At 37.9% G+C, this 27,420-nt stretch overlaps 1 protein-coding gene across 2 annotated transcripts in view; it reads right to left on the bottom strand.

Annotated features, from left to right (window-relative positions):
• NALCN (sodium leak channel, non-selective) overlaps positions 1 to 27,420 on the bottom strand; it is a 380,765-nt gene that overhangs the window by 333,218 nt on the left and 20,127 nt on the right. For both annotated transcript variants that reach the window (XM_064275254.1, XM_064275255.1), the window contains exon 6: positions 398 to 552. In XM_064275254.1, the coding sequence (XP_064131324.1) occupies positions 398 to 552 (155 nt within the window). The remainder of the gene's footprint in view (positions 1 to 397; positions 553 to 27,420) is intronic.

The raw sequence follows: 27,420 nt of genomic DNA, 5'->3' as shown, positions 1-27,420 counted from the left end.
TTGCCTGTTAGGATGGAGTTATGTGTGCAAAGACACCAAGTCTTATTTATTTTTGAATCACCAACCCCTTAACCCTCCTCAACAAATGCATATTTTGAAATGCTGTAATTAAGAATTTTAAAAAGTCTAAAATCAGAAATACCACACACACACACACAAAAAAAAACAGAGATACTTGACTCTATATGGGCATTGCTGAACAAATACAGACAGTCTGTCCATTACAGACTGTAGGGTAGACTATATTACAATATAGACAGAGAGTTAAAATTTGCATTTGTGCTCCTTAAATACTGCATCCAGTCTTAACATGAAATACCAATTATGCAACTCTTCTCTCCATTTCATATACATTTCAAAATAGAAACAGAAAATGTGTTTTACCAGTATGACAGACCTATCTCATTGAAGCCACTGTAGCCCAGCTCTTGCCTGCTCAGTCCTAGACCTTCAAGGTCCATGCATTTAAATCCTGGTGGGCATTGGTAGCCTTCTTCTAATTCTGGTGAGCAGTGTGTGTCTGGAATAGCTAAGCTATTCCAGGTTACGTTCCTGTGAAAAACACACGAAGGGGTTAGACAATTTCAACTCTAAACATTGATTAAAAATGAATAATGTGATCACTCTCCATTATTGTTCTGGGGGAGAATTTTTTGGTGATGCTATGTTTTTTCACTAATGGAATGGATGTGGAATCATTGTTGTTGGTAGCTTTTTATTATTCGAAAAAATGGGCTGCCAAGTGCAAGCGGGAGACGTCGGTCCCAAGTTCCATGAAGCACATCACATACGTGGGATATATTGGTCCCAGGGCACATCACACTTCTTGGTGACACTTGAGCCATAAAATATCTTACTCAACTTTACAAAAATACACATGAAATACTAAATAAACGTTGCACTTGCTGCATGTAATTGTTATCAGTTTGACTGAAAGTAGGCCGTATGGGAACCATGTTCCATTAAGCACATCACACATATCGGTACCGTGGCCCAGGAAGTGCATCACAAATTGTTTTTGCCTCCAAAATAACTCATTTAATTGCATATTTCCAATTGCCAGTACCTGTACCTTCCCGATATCACAAAGAAAATAGTAAGCACACTTGTGAGCCTTATCTCGCTGTAAGAAGCCAACAGACAAAAAGGTTTCACACAGTCACTCCTCCGGGCAGCATCCCCTCGTACGAATGGCTCTCAACGCTCAAATGTGGCACAGACCAATTTCCTTGTTTTTTAGGCGGTTGCACTGGTATCCACCGTGACACAATAACATACTCAAATGGTTCAAATGCCTGCCAGTAAACCTCCAGGGGCAGAAAAATCTAACACAGGCATGTATATCCCTTGGTCCACAAAAGCGTTAATAGCTGCTAAACGTGGGCATGGATTTAAGATTCAGGATTCATGAATGGCATTCATAACATTAATGACATATTAAACATTTTCAGTTGAGGCTGGATTCATCCTCACGATAGCTCTTTATCATAATGGTATTACCATTTTATGTTCTTAAAGGCTAAGACCCAGCTAAGTGAAGGAAGAAATCTTTCTATAGAATAGCAAGCAATGGTAATTTGTCTGGGGATTCCTTGACATCTGCAGTGCATCTCCTACTGTGAGCATAGCCTTTTACTTCTTCACATCTAAGCAACATTAAGCGATGATGCTCATTTTCTGTAAGGTACAAATACTGTAAGTCTCATAAATTATACTTGGCTTTCTGCTGAATTGCAGACATGTAGCTTAGGAAGAAAACCAGGCATGTCAAGAGAGTTTAAAGGAACTAAAGGCATTGCATAAGAGAGAGAGATTATACAGTGACTTAATAATAGCTCCAGAATTATTAAGGTCTTTTAGGTGGATGGTGACATACTCCTTTTCATCGTTCTTCAGCACAGACTGGGGCTTAAGTTGATGTAGAAGGATTTAGACATGTAATGGCTTCCTTGATAGTGAGTAGAGGTAATCATTGGAATGGTGGTTGTGGGATCTCATTCTGGGATGACCTAAAAATGGGCCCAATATGGCTGTTATTTGAGGCAATCCACATGGATTGTGCAAAGACCAAAGGTTTGGTTAGGTGATCTCACAAGACTTCTAAAACCATGCTTTTATAGTAACCATTTCTTACTACATCAATGTTTCTATGCATTTCCTAAATGGCGAGCAACCCTACGACAAGCCCAGTCCCAACAACTTATGGCCACATTGAGGTAGAATTGTTGGGTCAAGTTACTTGTCTTGAACTGCTTCTCACATTCAGTTTGGCTGCTTCCTTCTCCATACATAATATGCTTTTTCTACAGTCTGATGCCTAAATTCCTGCCATCTCTCAGCTTCTCAAGGCCAACACACACATACACCATGCCCGGTGATCCCTCGTCCAGTTGTTTCTCATTAGTTAACAAAGTTCTAAAGCCTTACCCATAATTCAAATTCCTTGTGTTTATTCCTTCAGGTTCTTCCTCTGTTAGCTGCAAAGATGCTAATTTATCTACAGCTCTTGAGGAATAAATGGCTAAGCAATTGGTCCCTTTAGTCACATTTTAAATTCATCGTTTGTACAGCACATACGCAAAATCAAAGAGAAAGGCTCTAACTGTGAAAATTATCACTTAGGTTGGTCAGAAATATCTGTTTTTAGGCAGACATGCCAATTCTTTAACTTCATTTCACACTTATTTATAGGCCAAATAATCCAACCAGACCAGAAAGCAACCCCACTGCCATTGAGTCGATTCCAACTTATAGTGACCCTATAGACAGAGTAGAAGTGCCCCACAGGGTTTTCAAAGGCTATGATCTTCACGGAAGCAGACTGTCGCATCTTTCTCTCAAAGAGTAGCTGGTGGGTTCCAACTGCCAACCTTAGGTTGGCAGCCAACTGAGTAACTGCAGAACCACCAGGGCACCTCCAAATGATCCAGCTTCACTGAAATCTAGTCTGACCCTATTTTTCTGATCTGGTAACCACAAAATTAGGTCAAAGCGGTAAGGAGACTGGGCATCAGAGATTCAGAATGAGGCTTTCCGGCAGCGGTGGATTATCCAATGTTGTTGTTGTTGTTGTTGTTGTTGTTAGGTGCCGTCGAGTCAGTTCCAACTCATAGCGACCCTATGTACAATAGAACAGAACACTGCCCAGTCCTGAGCCATCCTTACAATCATTGTTCTGCTTGAGCTCATTGTTGCAGCCACTGTGTCAATCCACCTCGTTGAGGGTATTCCTCTTTTCCACTGACCCTGTACTCTGCCAAGCATGATGCTCTTCTCCAGGGACTGATCCCTCCTGACAACATGTTCAAAGTATGTAAGACACAGTCTCACCATTCTTGCCTCTAAGGAGCATTCTGGTTGTACTTCTTACAAGACAGATTTGTTCATTCTTTTGGCAGTCCATAGTATATCCAATATTCTTCGCCAACACCACAATTCAAAGGCGTCAATTCTTCTTCCGTCTTCCTTATTCATTGTCCAGCTTTCACATGCATATGATGTGATTGAAAATACCATGGCTTGGGTCAGGCACACCTTAGTCTTCAAGGTGACATCTTTGCTCTTCAACACTTTAAAGAGGCCCTTTGCAGCATATTTACCCAATGCAATGCGTCTTTTGATTAGTCAACTGCTGCTTCCATGGCTGATGACTGTTGATCCAAGTCAAATGAAATCCTTGACAACTTCAATCTTTTCTCCGTTTATCATGATGTTGCTCATTGGTCCAGTTGTGAGAAATTTTGTTTTCTTTATGTTGAGGTGCAATCCATACCGAAGGCTGTGGTCTCTGATCTTCATTAGTAAGTGCTTCAAGTCCTCTTCACTTTCAGCAAGCAAAGTTGTGTTATCTGCATAACCCGGGTTGTTAATGAGTCTTCCTCCAATCCTGATGCCCCATTCTTCTTCATATAGTCCAGCTTCTCAGATTATTTGCTCAGCATACAGATCGAATAGGTATGGTGAAAGAATACAACCCTGACGCACACCTTTCCTGACTTTAAACCAATCAGTATCCCCTTGTTCTGTCTGAACAACTGCCTCTTGATCTATGTACAGGTTCCTGATGACCACAATTAAGTATTCTGGAATTCCCAATCTTTGCAATGTTATCCATAATTTGTTATGATCCACACAGTCGAATGCCTTAGCATAGTCAATAAAACACAAGTAAACATCCTTCTGGTATTCTCTGCTTTCAGCCAGGATCCATCTGACATCAGCAACGATATCCCTGGTTCCACGTCCTCTTCTGAAACCAGCCTGAATTTCTGGCAGTTCCCTGCCGATATACTGCTGCAGCCGTTTTTGAATGATCTTCAGCAAAATTTTGCTTGTGTGTGATATTAATGATACTGTTCTATAATTTCCACATTTGGTTGGATCACCTTTCTTGGGAATAGGCATAAATATGGATCTCTTCCAGTCAGTTGGCCAGGAAGCTCTCTTCCATATTTCTTGGCACAGACGAGTGAGCTGCATCTGTTTGTTGAAACATGTCAATTGATACCCCATCAATTCCTGCAGCCTTGTTTTTTGCCAATGCCTTCAGAGCAGCTTGGACTTCTTTCTTCTCTTCAGTATCATTGGTTCCTGATCACATACCACCCTTGAAATGGTTGAACATCGACTAATTCTTTTTGGTATAATGACTCTGTGTATTCCTCCCATCTTCTTTTGATGCTTCCTGCGTCGTTTAATATTTTCCCCATAGAATCCCTCACTATTGCAACTCAAAGCTTGAATTTTTTTCTTCAGTTCTTTCAGCTTTAGAAACGCCGAGTGTGTTCTTCCCTTTTGGTTTTCCATCTCCAGCTCTTTGCACATGTCATTATAATACTTTACTTTGTCTTCTTGAGCCACCCTTTGAAATCCTCTGTTCAGTTCTTTTACTTTATCAATTCTTCCTTTTGTTTTAGTTGCTTGATATTCAAGAGCAAGTTTCAGAGCCTCCTCTGACATCCATCTTTGTCTGTTCTTTCTTTCCTGTCTTTTCAATGACCTCTTGCTTTCTTCATGGATGATGTCCTTGATGTCATTCCACAACTCATCTGGTCTTCGGTAACTAGTGTTCAATGCATCAAATCCATTCTTCAGATGGTCTCTAAATTCAGGCGGGATGTACTCAAGGTCATATTTTGGCTCTCGTGGACTTGCTCTGATTTTCTTCAGTTTCTGCTTGAACTTGCATATGAGCAATTGATGGTCTGTTCCACAGTTGGCCCCTGGTCTTGTTCTGACTGATGATACTGAGCTTTTCCATCATCTCTTTCCACAGATGTAGTCAATTTGATTTCTGTGTGTTCCATCTGGCGAGGTCCATGTGTATAGTCACCATTTATATTGGTGAAAGAAGGTATTTGCAATGAAAAGGTAATGCTTTTCAGAAGTAGACTGCCAGGTGCTTCCTCCTAGTCTGTCTTAGTCTGTAAGCTCTGCTGAAACCCATCCTCCATGGATGACCCTGCTGGTATCTGAATACCTGTGGCATAGCTTCCAGCATCACAGCAACACGCAAGCCCCCACAGTACAACAAACTGACAGACAAGTGGGGGGAGGAGGACTATCCAATAGTTGAGGTAAACACACTGCTTACCTTGCTTACCAGATCATCTGTAGTGAACAATTTCACCCTTTTTCACCACTTCAGAGATTCTGCTTCTAGGGATGGCTGGCATCTGTCTCTCTCGCAACCCCATAGAACCTTCCTACTGAATCAAAGTTTCTTTTCAAATTTACAAGCCCTGACAGGGGTAGATAACCCAGTAAGCAAGGTAGGCATGGGCTTACTTGTGCTTTCTTACTAATCTGTTGTGAAAATGTTCACGACAGATGGTTTGGCAAACAAGGTAGCACTGTGGTTACCTTGCCTATTGGATAATCTGCCTCTGCTTTCTGGTTCTATCCCAGGTCCGTCATTTACTGGTTGTGTGACTTGAATAATGTCCTAAGTTTCTATAAACTCTGTTTGCTCATCTCTAAGGGAGAGTAATCATAATTAAAAGCAAAGCTTGTGTAAATATGAAGTAAAATAAACTAAGTAATGCTTTAGCGTAGCACTAGCATATAGCAGGTACTCAATAAGTGAGCAATAATCATTAAAATAACAAAATGTAGCATAAATTCTGGCATGTAAAAACTTAATAAAAGAGAACTGTCAAAAAAATAGAATAAATTTTGGCACATGATAATGAAAACTTTTTGTTCACAGATTTGCAGCTGACAGAAAGCTTAGTCGCTTAGTTATTCATTTATAGGTGAACAGGGTCTAGTAAAGTTCCAAGAGGTAAAAGTTTACTAGCCCATCAAAATTAATGATTTTTAAAGGAAAAAAAAAAAGTTTTTTTTTTTCTAACTTTGTTTTAAAAAAACAATACCAGCAATGCCTGAGAAAATGCTCTGTCTGCATGAATAGGTTTCAAACACATTACTTTTTAGTTACTTGGATTGAGAAACTGGACTCTGGAGTCAGTGTGCCTGGGAGTGAATTCTGGCTCAAGCACTTCTAAACTTGTAGCTCTGTAGTTGATTCTGACTCACAGTGACCCTATAGGACAGAGTAGAACTGCCCATGGGGTTTCTAAGGAGTGGCTGATGGATTCTAACAGTTGGCCTTTTTTGTTAGCAGCCAATCTCTTAACCACTGGGCCATCAAGGCTCCAGGGCTCAAGCATTTACTACAGGTAAATCTAATGGTTCACATCTGTAAGGTACTTAAAACAGCACTGGGTACACAAGAAGCGCTAGGTGAGTGTTACCTACGACCATTGTTAGTTTGAGATCTGTATACTGCCTAGATTGAAACTTGCGTGTGCACCTCAGTTTCTTAATTTTTAAAATGGGGATAGTAATCCCACCTGTTCCATAGGAGCGTTTTAATAATGAAATCAGCTACGTACAACGAAATTTAATAATGAAATCAGCTAATGTACAACACTCAGAATAGCACCAAGAACAAGATAATCAATCACTTAATAATTGTTAACTATTATGGTGTTTTCATTAATTTATAAATATTAGAGTATTTTTCTATTTTCATTTGTTTTTTTTCTTTCATATTAGCACTGACCCTCATTTTAAGCACAACCCTCACCAGTGCACTTTATTTTGAAGTCTTTTGAGTTATGAGGCAGCAGATTCGAAATACATTATTTTTGCCAACATCAAGCTATTAGCAAATGCTTCTTGGAGACACATTTATGAGACAAGTAATTCTTCTGGAACACATGTATCTAAAACCACAGGGTAATTACCATTTCTTAAAAATTGAGATGAATGTCAAGAGTTTCTGAATATATATTTGCTTATTTATCTTAGTTTTATTTTCTCAGTTAACAAGAATCTTCTAGATTTTATTTTGATTGGTTACGATTATTTCCTCAATGTTTTCGCTCAGGCCTTAAGACTTGACCAAATGGCTCTCTGGAATTTGAGAAGACAATTCTTGCTCCAACCAGGTGGATACTAGATAGAGACAATGATTGCCCAATCATAATAAGTATTCACTCATGCTTAAGTGGATTTTAAGACCTGTATTTCTATCTTTCTCACAGTCAGATTTGTTTAAAAAAAAAATCTACTTGTAATCTCCCTAATTTAACTTTTCAACCCATTTTCATGATCTCTAACCCACTGGGATTGCTTGTTTACATCCATGCACTACATCCAATTGCAAAATTTTTTAGTTTTTACCTTCCATGACTGTCAGCAAAGTTCTACATAAACCAGAAAACCAAACTAGTTCCAACTGAGTCAATTCCAACTCATAGGGACCCTATAGTACAGAGTAGAACCGCCCCATAGGTTTTCCAAGGAGTGGCTGGTGGATTTGAACTGCAAACCTTTTGGTCAGCACCCAAACTCCTAAGCACTGTGCCACCAGGGCTCTGCCTTTGTTGATTCAGCAAAAACCAAACCCACTGCCATCAAGTCGATTTCCGACTCATAGCAACCCTATAGGACAGATTAGAACTGCCCCGTAGAGTTTCCAAGGAGTGCCTGGTGGATATGAACTGCCGACTTCTTGGTTAGCAACTGTAACACTTAACCACTATGCCACCAGGCTTTGTTGATTAAAAAAAAATTGTTGATTAGTCACTGATTAACGCCTATAACCAAAAACCAAACCAAACCCAGTGCCATCTAGTCGGTTTCGATTCATAGCCACCCTATAGGACAGAGTAGAACTGCCCCATAGAGTTTCCAAGGAGCGTTGGGCGGATTTGAACTGCTGACCCTTTGGTTAGCAGCCGTAGCACTTAACCACTACACCACCGGGGTTCCCTAAATGCCTGTAGGGGGCTTAAATAAGAGGGGGGTTTACAGGACATTTGCCAGACATTCATTTCTGGAAATGTAGAGATTACATAAAGGTTGCTAGGGGACAAACTGACAACATTCATTCTTGGCTTGGTTACAAAGAAAACATTTCCTTAGGTACCAGAAAACCGGCAGAACAGCCTTTACTCTCTATAATTATTAACCAGTTCAGTCTTCTGGTTCGACAGGTTTTCTACACAAAATGGATTTCAGACCTGGATCCCATATTAGCCACCCCTACTCCGGTCAAGCACTTCATATAGTTTTAGGGTCTCCACATCATAGGTAAAGTGAAACAGGCTGATATGGTTCTTATTTAGCATCAGTTAGTCAAATGTCTGTCTTAGTGTACAGTACACATTATACCTTCCTGTGCATAAAACACTTGAGAAACACTTCCAAACCATGCAATGTTTTCATGAGCATCACAAAGTAGCACACACAATTATTATTATGAACCATTTCTCCAAGGCCCAGGGTTCCTTCGTCATTGGGACCTCAATGAATATGCATGACTGGGGCCTTAATGTATAATTATGATTGATGAAATCAATGAATATGCATGACTGCATCATGCCCCCTGCTTTCCTGAAGTTAATTTGCCAGGTGTGAGGCCTGTGTATCCCACTTGCCTGGCTATTTTGGAAAACAAAGAACACCTTAATTGCTCAGACTATTCAAAGAGCAATTTTCAGAAACCAGAGACAATGGCCAGACCAAGTTCTCTGTCCCTCACATACATTTATGATGGAAATTTAGAGGCAGCAATTTTGTTTACATATTTGTTTGAAAATATGACAGAAATTTCTAGATAGCAATTTCATTTTCCCTGAAGAATCAAAGATAAAAGCAGGATAATGTTGACTTCTCAAGAAATAAGTTTGACTCATTTGTTGTAAAAGATATTCACTGAGGCAAAGGTACAACATATTTCTGAAGGTTGCAATTCATAACAAATTGTCAATGATGGAAAGAAGGACGTGTTGCACAAGACAAATCCATATGCAACAGGTAATACTATACACACTAAGCTTTTTGTCATTCATGGCATCAAATAAGAGTTCTTTCGTATTTATAATCTCAGGTCTAGGTAGAAATCAGAGCCCTGGTGGTATAGTGGTTAACAGCTTGGCTGCTAACCAAAAGGTCGCCAGTTTGAATCTACCAGCAGCTCCTTCGAAACCCTGTGGGACAGTTCTTCTCCACCCTATAGGGTAGCTATGAATTGGAATCGACTCGAACACTGTGTTTTTTTTGTTGTTGGTTGGTTTTAGGTGGAAATCATTCACTAGAAGAATACCTTTCTAGTTAAACTCATGGACTGAATTATACATACAAACACACACACACTCGCTCACATACATCATCACACAGTCTTTTGCCTCTAAGAAAACAGTGACTATGGTCTTTGATAACTTTACATGGCAACTGTCTAGCTCTTAGCGTCAGGCATGAAAACAAGGTCCATTTTCTTGCTCAAAGCTTACCCCTGCCCTTTTAGAGAATGTCTTTCTCTCTCTCCACATGCGCTCACAGAGAACTTTCTCTGGCTGTAACCTGCCTTTCACGTTCATCCCAGACAATTACCTGGCTTCTTTTTTACCCCTATTTAGCCTTGTCTTGTCAGGACTAATTTAAAAAAGCCTATGAATTGGCCTGGCTAATCTTAATGCTGGATGCTTTGGAAAATTAATCCCATCCTAGGAAGCAAGGGCTTTATTTGCAGAGATGAAATTATTTATTGATTTTTGAAAGCTTTTAATTGTTCTGCCTGGTCTCCGAGAGGGACTGCGAAACAAGATAAATAGTCTGAGGCAGAAAGTAATATTAACATAACACATCTTTCTAAAAACAAGCTAATCTGGCACATTTTCTACGAAGTTAGGAAATGAATTTCTCTTTATTGTTAAACAACATTTAAATATAAATTTGTCACTCCATCATCTATTGCTGAATGATTAATTAGGCAAGGCAGTAAAAAGCATAGACATCACGTGCAAAAGTGGTAAAACTAAATAATCTGATCAAATATTGTGAATTTGACATTTAAAAGCCAATCCTTGGTTTTATTTTAGAGGAATAATTTAAGTAGGCATTTTACGATATCCGAATAGCTTTTTAACTGAGGAATTTCCCAAAGTTTACACCATTAACTCTATCACTCACTACTTTGCCAGTATGGACAAGGGTCCAGTGAACAAGACAGAAGTTGAGGAAACTGACATGTGAGTCAGGATTAGGCAAGGGGAGATACATGAATGTATTCAGAAAGAATATCAGAAAAGAAAAATGCCAGGACATAGAAGATACACTGCTTGGGTCTAAACTGGAAATATGAGAACTGTGCTGACGTTAGAAGACAAAGTCTACTACCTTTGAAGTTTCAAATCTGGACCAAGAGCTCCTTAAGTAGTAAGACTTCTCTCTTGGCTTTAAGAACTAAAAGATCCAGAGAGAGAAGGTATCTGTCAGCGTGGCATGGTAGAAAGAGGACACCAGAATTTGGAGTCAGGCACATAGGGTATCAGTTGGTGATTCTACCAATGGATTAATGTGTGTCAAGAAGCTAGTTTTTTCTCTCTCTGATGGGGATCATAATATCTACTCTACAAGACTGTACTCGAAATTACGGCTACAAAGGACTTAGAAGCTCAAAATATATTTATGTTTACTGGATGTGGTTTGGCTGAGTTGTGTGGCTGGACGGCAGCAATTTTTCCCATTCCAAAGGCTTCCACTCTTTTGGAATGGCTACACAATGTCAAGGGCACCACAATCATTACAAAATATAGCTACCTGAATTGGGAAGGTCAGGGCAGGACTTGAATGTGAGCTGCCGTGGAGTCGTCCCCGACTCATGGCAACCCCAAACACAATGGGACAAAACTCTGCCCAGTCCTGGATGAGCCCCATGATTGGTTGTGGATCACACAGTTGGGACCCACAGGCTTTCATTGTCTGATTTCCTCCTAGTCCATCTAGGTCTGGAAACTCTGCTGACACTTGTTTAACATCATAGCAATCTGCAAGCTTTCACTAACAGACAGGTGGTGGTTGTGCATAAAGTGCCTTGGCCAGGGAAAAAATTAAGGGTGTGCCAAAATTCTGCCCTCAGCCTCCCTCAGCCACAAAGTGCACTTGCTTAATTTAATTGCTATCCTTAACACATATAAAACCCATAAAAACACAGGAGAGTCATTGAATGAATAAAATTAAGATGGTTGTGCTGCAGTTCCCAAAACACATAGACAAACCTGCTTCTTCACAAGGAGAATGACAAAAGGTTCTAATTACCTCTGGTGCTTCTTAGGTAAAAAAAAATTAGGTACTTCTAGGAAAACACCCTTAAGGAAAGAGGAAACCCAGGTTACCCTCAGGCAGAGCCTTAAGCAGCTAGCTAAAAGCACAATTCCCTGGAGACTCAAGAGTCATCTTTTAAAAAGTCATGCAAATTTTGTGTTCTAAAAAAAATTTTTTTTTTTTTTTTATTCTATAACACAGCTTTGAGAGTTTTAATGTAAAACTAAAGTTTTAGATCTTTGGTTTCTAACCTGGCTGATTCTGAGACCCTCTTGCCTATAAATGAGAATCCAGGGACGTGGTTGAGAAACAGTATTTTCTACAAGGTTCTCCAAGTGGTTTTTCTCTACAGAGAGATAGCATAGAATTGTATTTCCAAAATTTACTGCTAGTCCTGCCATAGGCATTGCATGTTCTTATGGTTTCCATCATGGAAGAAAACAGGCTGCTCAAGTTCAACCTGAGATATCAAAACATTACTGAATATGATTTCTATGGCGGTAAACACAGCAAATACTACTTGTGAGAGACTGGTTTGGCAGGCCTCCTCATTTCACATTTCATAGTATTTTCAGAAGTTCCAGTCCATCATTTTGTAGTTCAATCCTAAAATAAACAATCTTAACCACCACTAACTCATATGCCCGTTTAGAACTTGTCTCCCCAATATGTGCTCCTGGTAACCAAAGGGAAACTAAACACTTTATTCAGAAATTTTGTATCCACGTGTGTTGGAGATCATCTCATACAATGAAAACACTACAATTGAATATTTAAAAGCATCGACATCTGTGACAAGGAGAACTAGTTAAAGTTCTGCTACTCCCACTGGTGGTGCAGTGGTTAAGAGCTCAGCTGCTAACCAACAGGTCAGCAGTTCGAATCTACCAGCCGCTGTTTGGAAACCCTGTGCTGTAGTTCTACTCTGTCCTACAGTTATGAGTCGGAATCCGCTCGATGGCAATGGGTTACTGCCACTTACAAGTGGTTTCATCTTAGACATCTTATTTAACCTTACTGATTCAGTGTCCTTGACTCTATATAAACCAAAACCAAAACCCCTTGGGTTTGTGGATTGTAGCTGCTGGCTTTTTGGTTAGCAACCATGCTCTTAACCACTGTGCCACCAGGGCTCCTCACTCTATAAAAAAAAAAAAAATTTTTTTCTATATGGAGTGGTAAAAATAGGACATAGCTTATTGGATTACTATGAGGATTAAATGAGAAAATTACAGATATCAGTTGTTCAGTAAAGGTTATTTGCTGTTAATAATAAATAAAACTCTTATTACCCATGTTATTAAATTTTCCTCTTTTTGAGAAGTAAACATAAGATCTAAAGAAGTACTTATTGAACCTGATCGAAAGAAATTACTCAATTTCTTATGCTCCCTTCAAACTATAAGATTTTCTTTTTTATACTAAAGACTCTCCTAACTGTTTTTGTTATTCTGATGAAAATTGAACTGGTGTTAATTTTCATATGGAAGTTCTGTTTATTCAAAACTATTTCCTTATGTTTAATTTTTCAAAACCATTATAATATGAAAGGTTGATTTTATTGTTGGCTCCAGTGGTTCAGTCTCTGAGATAGATGTTCAAAACAATTTTAAAAGAGATAGAGTAATAAAATATATTATTGTGGCGCAATGAATTTGCTTTCATATGGCCTTTCTTGCCATGGTCTATGCAAATAAGGTGCTTATGGCTCCCCAAGGATATTGAACAGCTCACTAATTATGCAAATGGGGTACAAAAAAAAAACCCTGTGGGAATGGGACCATGCAAATACGGTGTATGGAACCCTAAAGAGGGGAATAGTCAATTTTGTCATCCTGCTAGGCTTAAAATCCCAGAGCCAGAGGGGGACCTTGCTACTACCAAAAAGACACGGGAGTGGAATACATCCTTTGGCCTTGGGGTCCCTACACTGAGAACTTCTTAGACCCGGCAGACAGAGAGCTGTAACACCAGAGATCGCTCAAGTCAATGAGAAATGGCGGCAGAGAAATGGCAGTAGCAGAACCAAGAGGCAAGCATGAGACACCAAGTGGGTTTCCTGGCCCACAGAGCAGAGTGGCTACAGTGGGTGTGCTGACCCACGGAAAGAGAGCTGAGTGCCTTTGGGCAGGAGGCTTGCAGGCAAGTGTGGTGCATCCAGGCACTTGGCAGAGCTAGGCTTGCTGGCCCACTGAGCGTGAGCACCTTCGGGCTTACTAGTGGAGTGGGGTGCCCCTGAGCAATTTTTGGTGGATTTAATGAGCTTTGTAACACTTGCCCAAGCAGGACAGAGGCCAGACTGAAGGACCAAGGAGCCAAGGGCCAGACAGAGGCCTGCCTGTGGGCAAGGCTGAGAAGAGGCTGTCCTGATAGAAGAACTGTATCCTGAGTTATTCCTGATCCTGAACCGTAACCTGTTACTGTGAGTACGGTCTGTGAGTTCTGTGTGGCCACTACAATGAATTATCAAATCCAGCAGAGAAGTAGAGAGTGCGGTGGGTGGGATGGCTGGTGTCAGAAGTGGTGAAAAGTTTGGAGGTATGTCTGCCTTCCACCTCATAGGGATCAGCCTTGGGCTGATGCTGATAGTGATTCGCTTCTTTCTTCCTCCTGAAGTTAGACAAGGAGGTTGGACGATGCCCCACGGCATTTTTACAGTTACATATCACGATTTTCCAGAGTCAGAGCCCTGGTGCTAACCATAAGACTGGCAGCTCGAAATCCACCAGCCACTACTTGGAAACCCTATGGGGCAGTTCTACTCTGTCCTAAGGGTCACTATGAGTTGGAATCGACTCAACAGCATCAGGGTATTTCATAGATTCAGGTCAAATTGAATTCCTGGGAACATAACATCTACATGAGGATAGAAATCAGATGTAATTGGACTTCAATTTTCTCCCTATGGGCATGGTATGATACATAATATTACATATTACAAAGAGTTTATGTATATAGATATCCATATGTATATAGGTTCACGAATGTGTAATTGAAATTGTGTAGAAGTTGCTCAAATGGTGGAAAAAGCATGAGTTCTGAAGCTAGTCTTGAGTTCAAATCCTCTTTCTCTGACTTAACAACTGAACACATCTTTTAACCTCTCTGAGACTTTCTTCATCTGCAAAATCGGTGAAACAATTCCTGTCTTTCAGATTGTTCTTTAAATTAGTTACAAAAGTAAAATGTCTTGTATATAATAGGTGCTCAACAAATGATGCTATTAATATAATTAGAAATCCATGCTCACCATCAGCGTTTCTTCACTTCTTGTTTAAATATTTTTAAAAAGTATATTACCAATATGCAATTCTCAAATTTGTTCTTATCGCTTCCACTTAACTGATGTCTCTGAATAAATCCTATAAGTTAAATGTAGCAGCTATTCTTCATTTTTTCACCAAAAGAAGTTTACACATGGATCAAGATGACCCCACAGCCCTTTACATGAGTTTGAAGCATTTAAGATTTTATATATTCTACAAAATGCTCTCTTGATAAAGTGCATAGCAATTAAAAAAATTTTTTTTAATTAAATATTAATAATTCTAAGTTCCATAATGCTTCTTCTCTACTTTTGCTTCTTCAGGCTTTTCCTTTTTTAAAAAACATTGTTATTTGTGATCAGAATTTACAAGACAAAAATTAATTCATTTGCCAAGTACCCTGAAGAGTAAACTCAAATACTGTTTGGATCAGCAATAGGAAAGTGTCAAAAATCCAATTCTACATTGTCTGTAATCCAACTCTTGAGGATATTTTACACAATACCACTAAATTCTAGAAGCTGTCCCTGGGCAGGTTGAGCGTATAATTTGTGGTCCCTATTGGGATTCTTTTGAGATTGAATAAGGAAGTTATTAGCGATTACTCAGAAATAACAAGGGTAAACCAAGATTGTCATGAGAATCAGTGACCTGTGGTTACCCTCCCTCCAGGTCTTGAAATTAATGGTCTTGTCATCGCATGTATTTACCTGAACTCCTGGTGGAATCATGGGCTACATATTAAACTTTTATACATTTAACATTTACATTCACTTACCTTAAAGTTTTTCTAATTATCTTACTCTTTGGGAATAAGATTTTTTTATTTGATAATAAGCTCTTGTCTCAAGAATGATAATACGGTGTCAAGCCTTCATCTTTTCTAGTGCACCTTTCAGCTCTTTTTCACATGTTCCTATTTTAGCTTCAGGGAGATTTCTGCCATCACATTTGGCATTTTGCAACACTCGTTTCTGCCATAGGCCATTGCTCTTCTTATCTTTCCTTAGAATATGAACTGCTCTGCTTAGTCAAATTTCATTACTTGTTCCATAATTGCCATAGGTCACCATTCATTACCAGAAGAGTTGAAACCTTTTCTAGCAATTCCATTGATGGCACGGCTAAGAGTCTTTTCACTCTGATTTAACAAAACCAGTTCCATTTAAAAGCAAAACTGAATGCATTGAGTTGATTCCTTATTTATCTTGTTTAGCTTACAGATTAAACATAATCAATTCTGGAGGTAGGCCATGAAATGGAGAGTATAAAAGTCTCTGAACAGACAGGCCTCTGCCTGGGAGCTGGAAGCTCTGCCATTATGGTGTGACGGTGTGTACAAATCAGTTACGCAGAAATTGCAATAATTTTTAAAGGACAATGATTAAGAAAAATAAGATCATGACGGTAACTGGCAAACGCAGATGGCTGGAAACACAACCATCGTACTGCACCATGGCTTATCATCTGACTCATAGATGTTTATGAGAAATTTCTAGTTGAGAAGCAACAAAAGGAAACAGAAAAGTTGGACTTTTTATTGGGATTTTTATGTGTGTGAGTGTGGACATTGTTGAGTCTCTAAAAATAAAACAAATAGCTGTCTGGGCTGAAACTAATGGTAAAATAGTGTTGACGGTGTTTTTTTTGCTTATGTGTGGAAGGAACTTTAAAGCTTGGTAATACTGAAAAGAAAATTAAAAGAAAAATGGTGTAAATGATTGGTCCTGGAAATGAATCATCAGATGTGCAATAATTGTTATTCTAAGCAGTGTGGATTCCACGTGGCCAGTTCATGTACTGCTGCAGCCACACTTAGTGAACAGCTAATATACAGCCGCAGCAATATATGGACAGGGAACTGCCAGACATTCAGGCTGGATTCAGAAGAGGACGTGGAACCAGGGACATCATTGCTGACGTCAGATGGATCCTGGCTGAAAGCGGAGAATACCAGAAGGATGTTTACCTGTGTTTTATTCACTATGCAAGAGCATTCAACTCTGTGGATCATAACAAATTATGGATAACATTGCGAAGAATGGGAATTTCAGAACACTTAATTGTGCTCATCAGGAACCTGTACATAGATCAAGGGCAGTTGTTCTGACAGAACAAGGGGATACTGAAGGTGTTTGTCAGGGTTGTATCCTTTCACCATACCTATTCAATCTGTATGCTGAGCAAATAATCTGAGAAGCTGGACTATATGAAGAAGAATGGGGCATCAGGATTGGAGAAAGACTCATTAACAACCTGCGTTATGCAGATGACGCAACCTTGCTTGCTGAAAGTGAAGAGGACTTGAAGCACTTACTCATGAAGATCAAAGACCACAGCCTTCAGTATGGATTACACCTCAACATAAAGAAAACAAAAATCCTTACAACTAGACCAATAAGCAACATCATGATAAAGAGAAAAAAGATTGACGTTGTCAAGGATTTCATTTTACTTGGATCCACAATCAACACCCATGGAAGCAGCAGTGAAGAAATCAAAAGATGCCTTGCACTGGGCAAATCAGCTGCAAAAGACCTCTTTAAAGTGTCGAAAAGCAAAGATGTCACCTTGAAGACTAAGGTGTACCTGACCCACGCCATGATATTTTCAATTGCCTCATATGCATGCAAAAGCTGGACGATGAATAAAGAAAACCAAAGAAGAATTGATGCCTTTGAACTGTGGTGTTGTCGAAGAATATTGAATATACCATGGACTGCCAAAAGAACGAACAAATCTGTCTTGGAAGAAGTACAACCAGAATGTTCCTTGGAAGCAAGGATGGCGAGACTAAGCCTCACATATTTTGGACATTTTATCAAGAGAGCTCAGTCTCTGGAGAAGGATGTTATGTTTGGTAAAGCAGAGGGCCAGTGAAAAAGAGGAAGACCTTCGGCCAGATGGATTGACACAGTGGCTGCAACAGTGGATTCAAGCATAAGGACAATTGTGAGGATGGCACAGGACTGGGCAGTGTTTCGTTCTGTTGTACATGGGTTCCCTATTAGTTAGAACCAACTGGACGGCAGCTAATAAGCTAATGTGCTTTCTTTTCAAGTAGTAAATGAAGAGTTACATAAAAAGAAGGCAAATATGTTGTATACATGATGCTATTGGACAAAATTTACAAATCAATGAGAGAAAACACAGACATTCCTCCAAAACAGCTACATTAGAAGTAAATAAAAATTTTGCCAACATAATGTGCTGAGGATAATACTCACAGTACAAGCAGTCTTTTAGCATTTTTTTCAGTGACATTTATTTCTTAGTACTGAGTACAGTATGAAGCCAGTGAAGAGTACTAACTGAAGTAATTTAAGGGCCATGAGTTCCAAAGGTATTATACACTCCTTCCTAATTTGCATTATATTTAATGCATCAAAGTTACATTTAACTTTTCAGTATGGTGCCTGATATTCTAGCTCTATTAACACGTTTCGTTTTATAATTCTCACGCTCTGGCTTGGTTTTTAATAAGACTGTAGCCTTACAGCCGCCTTCTGTACTCACCGAAGTTATAACCCAGCTGCTATTTTATCCAGCTCTGTTCTAAACCTCCATCTCCATTGTCTCCCACCCACCCAATGTGTTTTCCCATCTTCATGTTCATTCACGGAACAATCTAGACATATTCTACAGCCTACAGGTTTTCTTTCATGCATTTGTCTCTTTTCTCGCCCACGCTGTCAACTCCTTTCCTCACTGCTTCCTTCATATTTTTCTCCTCTGCTGTATCTGTACTGATTCACTGATTTCCTTTGGTTTTCATACTGCTTTCATATTTTTTTAACCATTTTTTTCCTCCCATTTATCGACTTGCTTTTCTTTCTCTGTCCCTTTTTGTTTCCTCTTCTTTATCCATTTGTCATGATGTTATTATTATCTGCCAAAAGCATAATGTGTTATAAACCAGGCCTTCAATAAATAGTAAGCACTTATTATGTGCTAGATGGGTGCAAATGGTTAACGCTCTTAGAAGTTGGAGTCCTTGATCTTTCCTGATGACATGTCCAAAGTAAGGGAGTCGAAGTCTCGCCATCCTCACTTCTAAGGAACATTCTCGATGTATTTCATCTAACACTGGTTTGTTCGTTTTTTTGTTTTTGGTAGTTCATGGTATTTTCAATATTCTTCACCAACACCACAGTTGAACACATCAATTCTTCCTTTCTCTTTTTTTGTCACGATCCAACTTTTGCATGCATATGAAGTGATTGAAAAGACCATGGCTTGGGTCAGAGGCACCTTAGTCATCGAGTCCTTTTTCCTTTTTGAAAGTTTAAAAGGCTGTTTGCAGCAGATTTGCCCAATGCAATATGCCCCTGGATTTCTTGAGTCCTGCTATCATGGACGTTTATTGTTGATTCTCGCAGAATGAAATTGTTGGCAACTTCAATTACTTCTCCACGTACCATGATATTTATTGGTCTAGTTGTGAAGATTTTCATTTTATTCACGTTCAGGTGTAATCCATTCAGAAGGCTACATAGTCTTTGACCTTCAGCAGTTAGCGCCCCAATTCCTCTTCACTTACAGCAAGCAAGGTTGTATCATCTGCATATCACATATTAATGAGTCTGATATCGCATTCTTCTTCATATGGTCTGGCTTCTTGGATTATTTGTCCAGCAAACGGGTTGAATAAGTAAGGTGAAGGGCACAGCCCTGTCACACACCCTTTCCAATTCTGAACCATGCAGTATCCTTTGTTCGGCTTGAACAACTGCCTCTTGATCCATGTACAGTTTCTGTATGAGCACAATTTCGTGTCTTGGAATTCCCATTCTTCTTGACATTATTCATAATTTGTTAAGATCCACACAGTCAAATGCCTTTCATAGTCAATAAAACACATATAAACATCTTTTTGTTTTTGACCAAGATCCACCTGACGAGCAATGATATCCCTCATTCCATATTCTCTTCTGGATCCAGGTTGAACTTCTTGCAGTTCCATATTGATGTATGGCTGCAGTCATTGTTGAAGGATCTTCATCAGAATTTTGCTAGTCATGATAATAATGATATTGTTGGATAATTTCTGCAGTCCATCTGATTACCTTTCTTTGGAATGGGCATGAATATGATCTCTTTTAGTTGGTTGGTCAGGTAGCTGTCTTCCACATTTAATGACACAATGAGTAAGCACTTTCAGCGTTGCATCTGTTTTTTGAAGCATCTCAGTTGGTATTTCATCAAGTCCTGGAGCCTTGTGTTTTGCCAATGTCTTCAATGCAACTTGAACTTCTTCACTCAATACCAGCAGTTCTTCATCACATGCTACCCCCTGAAATGGATGAATATCAACCAATTCTTTCTAGTAGAGTGACTCTGCATATTTCTTCCATCTTCTTTTGATGTTTCATTCATCATTCAGTTTTTTTACCTGTAGAATCCTTCAGTACAGCAACTCAAGGCTTGAATTTTTTCTTCAGCTCCTTCAGCTTGAGAAATGCCGACAGTGTTCTTCCCTTTCGGTTTTCTAACTCCATATCTTTGCACATTTTATCATGTACTTTACATTGTCTTCTGAAGCTGACCTTTGAAATCTTCTGTTATCTCTTTTACTTCTTGATTTGTTTTGTTTGCTTGATCTACTCTGAACTTAAGAGCAATTTTCAGGGTCTCTCCTGATATTCATTTTGGTCTTTTCCTCCTTTTCTGTGTTTTTAATGACCTTTTACTTTCTTCATGCATGATATCCTTGGTCTTTTCCCACAATTCTTCGGGTTTTCAGTCATTAACGTTCAATGTGTCAAGTCTATTCCTAGGTGGTTTCTAAATTCAGGTGGGATGTTTTCAAGTAGTACTTTGGCTCTCATGAACTTGCTTTCATTTTCTTCAGCTTCAACCTAAACTTGCATATGAGCAACTGATGGTCTGTTTCATAGTCCACCCCTGGCTTTGTCTTGACTGATGATATTGAACTTCTCTATCATCTCTACCAGATACAAAACAAAAAACAAAGCATAGGACAGAGTAGAACTGCCCCATAGGATTTCAAAGGAGAGGTTGATAGATTCAAACTGCCGACCTTTTGGTTAGCAGCCATAGCTCACCATAGCTCTTAACCACTGTGCCACTGGGACTCCCTATCAGATATAAACTTACTTACTTAAAAGCAATAATAATTATGTTGTTTTTGTTAGTTGCTGTCAAGTCGATATACCAGTATGATATTGGTGAGGAGATAGTCAAATAGATCAATCAAGCAAGAGACCCATACATATGCAGGGAATTAGTAAATGAGAAAGATGGCCTTTAAACTCAGTGGGTAATAGAGCACAATAAATAGTTCTGGAACAATTGCCTAACCTTACGAATGAATTTAGATTTCCACTTCACACTAAAACATTTTTTAAAAGCAATGTATACCATACCATACCAGTTGCCATCGAGTCAATTCCAACTCATAGCGACCCTCTAGGACAGAGTAGAATTGCCCCTTAGAGTTTCCAAGGAGTAGCTGGTGGATTTGAACTGTTGACCTTTTGTTTAGCAGACATATCTCTTAAGCACTACACCAGGGTAACTGACATACAATAGACTGCACTTATTAAAGCTTGATAAGTTTTGACATATGTATATCACCACAGAATCAAATTGACAGCAACTAACAACAACAATAACATCACCACAATCGATATGATGAGAATAGCCACCCAAGCCAAAAGTTTTCTAAGGCCCTTTTGTAATCCCTTCCTCCAATACGAAAACCCATCCCCAGGCAACTACTTATTTGCTTTCTGTGATTAATTTGCATTTTCTGGAATTTTATATAAATGGAATCATAGAGTGTATATATATATATTTTTTTAATCTGGCTTCATTTACTCAGCATAATTATCTCAAGGTTTATCCATGTTCTGTGTATCAACATTTCGTTCCTTTTTATTACTGAATAGTATTTCATTTGCTATGAATATACCACAATATGTTGGTCCATTTGCCCGTGATGGATATTTGAGTTGTTACCAGTTTGGTTAAGGAGTCCTGGTGGTGCAATGATTAAAGTGCTCACTGCTAACTCAAATTTCATCAGTTCAAACCCACCAGCAACTCTGCAGGGGGAAAGACCTGGCCATCTGCTCTTGAAAGATTACAGCCTAGAAAACCCTATGGGGCAGTTACTCTCTGTCCTATGGGTCACTATAAGTCAGAATTGACTTGATGACACACAACAACAACAACCAGTTTGGCTCTATTAAAAATGAAGTTGTTATGAACATTTATGTGTAAATCTTTGCATGGGTATATGTTTTCATTTCTCTCAGCTAAATACCTCAGAGTGGAATAAATGGGACATATGGTAGTTATCTAATATATTATCAAAGAAACTGTCAAACTGTTTATCAAAGTCATAGTACCATTTTACACTCCCTCCAACAGTGTGTGAGAGTCTAAGTTGCTCCTCGTCCTTATGCCAGGTGCTGCTAGGGAGGAAAAACAAATATGGTTGGTTTGGGTGGTTATATAGATGGATTCATATTGCTTAGGTTAAAATAAATAAAAGCTCCAAGATGTTAGCAGTGGAGGGGGTGTTGCCGATTAGGGCAAATGATCATTTGTTCCAGACTCCATTACTACTAAGTTTCCACTTCATTTTAGCTTCTGTCACTGACTTTAATTCCATCACCACCACGCTGGGCTTACAGTTATATGGCTTATGCCTTAAAAATCAGTAAGAATTTTCCATTTGCTTCCTTTTATTATTAGCTCAGGAATTAAGCAAAAAAAAAAAAAAAAAAAGCAAAGTACACTAAATTTTAAGTACTTATGGAAAACATCCATTAGATATGATCAAAGCTGATTAAACAGTTTATTTTGAAGCTATGAAATCTAATTGTTATTTTTAAAGAAAAATGAAAAAAATTGTATTTATATTTCCTCATGTACAAAAAAAAATACAGTGACTATAAAAAAGTTAATTCGAATAGTTTTCAATTTATACTAGGTTACATTTCCTCACCAAGTTAGCATCTGAAAATATACATACTTATCAAGTTTGTATGTTTAAAGTTGAATAAAACCAAACCTAAACGCACTGCCATCGAGTTGATTCTGATTCACAGTGGCCCAAGAGGACAGAGTAGAACTGCCCCATAGGGTTTCCAAGGCTGTAACCTTTACATAAGCAGACTGCCACATTTTCCTCCCGCTGAGCTGCTGGTGGGTTCCAACCGCTGACCTTTTGGTTAGCAGCCAAGCACTTAACCACTGTACCACCAGGGCTCCTTTTAAAGTTGCACAGAGATCAAATAGATAAATGTATACTTTGGACACATTAACTGTAAGGTTATATTTCCAGTTGCTGAGGTCTGAATAGATGACATTTTTTGTCACAAAAAAATAAGATGTTCAAATATGTATTTCAATTGCTTAGGTCAGGAATATTTCAGCTTCTATATTTGGAAATAAAACCCAGAGGATTAAGAAAACAATTCTAAAATTTATTCAGCCACTATTTTATCTAAATAGTTAAGTAATCTCCCAAATATAAACCCTATAACTTACATGTACACATAATTTAAAATAAATGTCAGGTTTTTTATAGTCCTTGAACTATTTATGCATATGTATGATGTAGCTCTTCAAACTATAAACCAGGATTATGGAGAATGTGTCCTGTAAGCATAGCATTTCTCTCTTTACAACTTCTAAAACATAGTAAACCCTATTACTGTCAATTTGATTTCAACTCATAAAAACTATGTAGGACAGAGTAGAACTGCCCCACTGGGTTTCCACAGCTGTAAATCTTTATGGGAGCAGACTGTCACATCTTTATTTCATGGAGCGCTGCAGGGTTCAAACTGCTAACCTTTCAGTTAGCAGTTGACCACTTTAGCGGTGCACCACAAGGGCTCCCATGAAAACAGTAAGTACTCCATAACTACTTACTAAAAACTAATGCATCCAAATTTTGACACATGTACTTACGTGATAAACCTGTATGCATTTATACTTTGGAGAGATTTGTGAGCCCATACAGATATATATAGTTCCCATCTTTTTTGTTTCCGCAACCTCCTTCTACCAAAAGACAAGACTGTGCATAAGATGGTGAGAAGCAATGGACGGAAATACATCAATTTCATAAAATGCTTTTTAAAATTAATTATCATTCCTTGGAATTAGCTGCTTTGTATTTTAAGAACATAAAAGGATAACCTTGACTGAATTCATGAATAAAATATTCACTAGAATACACAAGCACCAATATGAATAAAATCACATACGGATCTACTTGATATTTGAGAGGAAAACTGAATCTGTGAAGTGAACCATGGAAGTTCAAAATAAGTGGGAGAAAGCATCATGAACTCACAGAAAAGTAAGTTACAAAGCAGAAAAAGGAGTATAAGAGTCACAGGAAAAGTTTTCCTAATGTTAGATTTCACTAAAAGTAGTAATGACTTTTGATAGATTATAAATTACTTTCTATTGCTTCTGAGAACAGAAAGCCATTTCCTTCGCTTTTCTCCAATACCTTTTTCATTTTTTAATTTTGTTTACAAAATTATAAATCAAAGTTTGTTTTATATTTCAAACATATTTTTAACTTTTACACAAGTCCAGGTGCTATGAATTCATATGAGGACTTGCGGGTGGTACGAATGGTTAAGCACTTGACTAACCATTCAAACCCATGTGGCCATCTGCTTCAGGAAGGTCAAAGCCTTGAAAACCCTATGGAGCAGTTCTGCTCTGCAACACATGCTGTCGCTATGAGCCAAAATCAACCTGATGGCAGCCAACAACAACAATCTATTTTAGAATAAAATTTCTGACAAAACATTAAGCCTTTCTTTTTTTTATTTTTAAGAATGAGAGTAATTTCTATCACCTCAACTATAAGTGTTTAAGTTTCCCTTTCATTTTGTAGTTATTTCTGTAATTTCAACAAAATATTTTGCATGCAAAACCAATCATATTGAAATACTATTCCGAACCATCTCTAATTTTGTTCACACTAAATAATCAGTTTTCACGGGCACAATGATAAACATAAAATTATAACACATATAAATGTGATAAATAAAAAAAGTTACAAACGAAATTAAGTAATAAAATGATAAAAGAAGAACAACTGCAAAAGACTATATTTAGATTGGCAATTTGTTCTTGGGTTAATCATGCAGGTAATTATAAAAGATTATCTTTTTTTTTTCTTTCTTATTTTTTTAAAAAAGATAACTGGCTGCCTAAAGCAAAAAACAAAACAAACAAACAAAAACCTTGTATTATGGGGTTTATATTATAATACATGTGGATGTAAAATATATCTCTAGTAGTACAAAGGATGATGGAGTAAAAAAGAACTATATTGTTGTAAGGTTTTTTACATTTACATGAAGTGGTACATTAATAATTCTTAGTAGTTTAGAATAAGTAAAAGACAGATATTTTAATCCTTAGAGCAATCACTAAAAAAAAAAGTACAGACTAATATAACTAAAAAATCAATAAGAATGAAATAAAATGAAATACTTGGCTAACCCAAAGGAATATAGAAAAGAAGTAGAGTAGCAAAATAAAATGCTACAAATAGAAAACAAATAGTAAAATGGTCTAATTAAACTCAACCGTATCAATAATTACATTAAGTTTAAATGGACTAAACACTCCATATGAAAGGCAGAGGTTTTCAGGCTGAATTTAAAAAAGGAACACCCGCTATATGCTGTCTAAAAGAGATGTATCTTAAATGCAAAGACACATAAATTAACCATATAGAGGCAGATAAAAAGGGAAAGGATGGAAAACATATGTTCTGCAAATAGTAAAGCATAAGACAGCCACTGTGAAAACTTCAACAGAAGACACTGTAGACTTCCAGACAAGAAGTATTTATTATCAAGGATAATTAAGGATTTCTTTAATAATAATAAACTTTCAGTTCATCAGACAGGCACTATGACATTTTATGTCTATGCACGTGATTCAAACAAAAACTCTAATTTATATAAAGCAAAAACTGATAGGGTTAAAGGAAAAAAGGAGAAAGTGATATATTTTTGTCATACGTGGAAAATTTAATACCACTCTCTCAGCACTGATAGATCAGTTAGACAAAAACCAGGGTGGATAGAAATATTTAGAACATCATCTTGACTTAGATAATATTCACAGAAATTACACTAAAAAACTGCAGAATACAAATTTGTTTCAAGTTCAATGGAATGTTCACCAATTTAGACCATATATTGTTGTTGTTATGTACCATCGAATTGATTTTTGACTCATAGCAACCCTATAGGACAGGGGAAAACTACCTCATGGGGGTTACTAGGCTATAATCTTTACAGGAGATGATCGCAAGGTCTTTTCTCCCGTGGAGTGGCTGATGGGTTTGAACCTCTGGCCTTCAGGTTAGCAGCTGAGCACTTCTACCTTTGCACCACCAGCGCCCCTTCTGGACCATATACTGGTCCTTAAAATGATTCTTAATAAATTTTCTATAGATTGAAATCTTACAGGGACTCTTACAGGGAGTCTAACCACAGCATTACATATCAAAAATGATAATATTTTTAGAACACACCATTTTCAAAAGATGTATTTCTAAATAACTCATGCATCAGTGTTAAAATCGCAGGGAAAATTCTATCTATATAGAACTGAATAATAATATAAGTACAATGTATCAAAATTTGGGGGATGCTGCTAAAACAGGGCTTAGAAGGAAGATTTTAGCTTCAAATTCTTGTATTAGAAAAGAGAAATATTTAAAGACCTTGATATAAAAAACAAGAAAGAATAAAATAAAACAAAAAGTAGAAAGAAGAAAATAATAAAGAGAAGTAAATACAATAAAAAATAGACTAACAGAGAAAATAAGCAAAAGAAAGAAAGAAAGAAATTGCATGAAAAGAGGAATACAACAGACCAGCAAGAATTACAGGCAATCGGCAGGTAATGAATGAGGTTTGTTCCTAAGTCTGTTTTTAAGTAGAATTTGTAGGTAAGTCAGAACAGGTACATACGGTTCTTATTCAGCATCAGTTAGTCAAAAAAAAAAATATATATATAATAATAATAATATGTCTTACTATACAGTGTATATTTTACCTTTCTATGCATTTTTTTTTTTTTTATGCATATAGGGGAAACCCTGGTGGTGTAGTGGTTAAGTGCTATGGCTGCTAACCAAAGGGCCGGCGGTAGTTCGAAACCGCCAGGCGCTCCTTGGAAACTCTATGGGGCAGTTCTAATCTGTCCAATAGGGTCGCTATGAGTCGGAATTGACTTCACGGCACTGGGTTTTTTTTTTTTTTGTTTATGCATATAGAACACTTAAGAAACACTTCCAAACAGTGCAATGTTTTCATGAGAGTCACAAAGCAGTGTGTTTGTTATTACAGACCACTGTATGTATTTAACTCAAAATTTTAATATAATAGGCTTTACAGCAGTCTGTTCTTAAGTATGAGTTGCCTATAAGTTGGATGTTCATAACCTGGGGACTGCTTGTACATAAAAAGAGAGGAAAACACAAATTACTAATATCAGGAGTATAAAGAAATGGCTT

Source organism: Loxodonta africana, chromosome 23, assembly GCF_030014295.1.
Source record: "Loxodonta africana isolate mLoxAfr1 chromosome 23, mLoxAfr1.hap2, whole genome shotgun sequence".
Classification (NCBI taxonomy): domain Eukaryota; kingdom Metazoa; phylum Chordata; class Mammalia; order Proboscidea; family Elephantidae; genus Loxodonta; species Loxodonta africana.
This window is presented reverse-complemented; position numbering and strand designations above follow the sequence as displayed.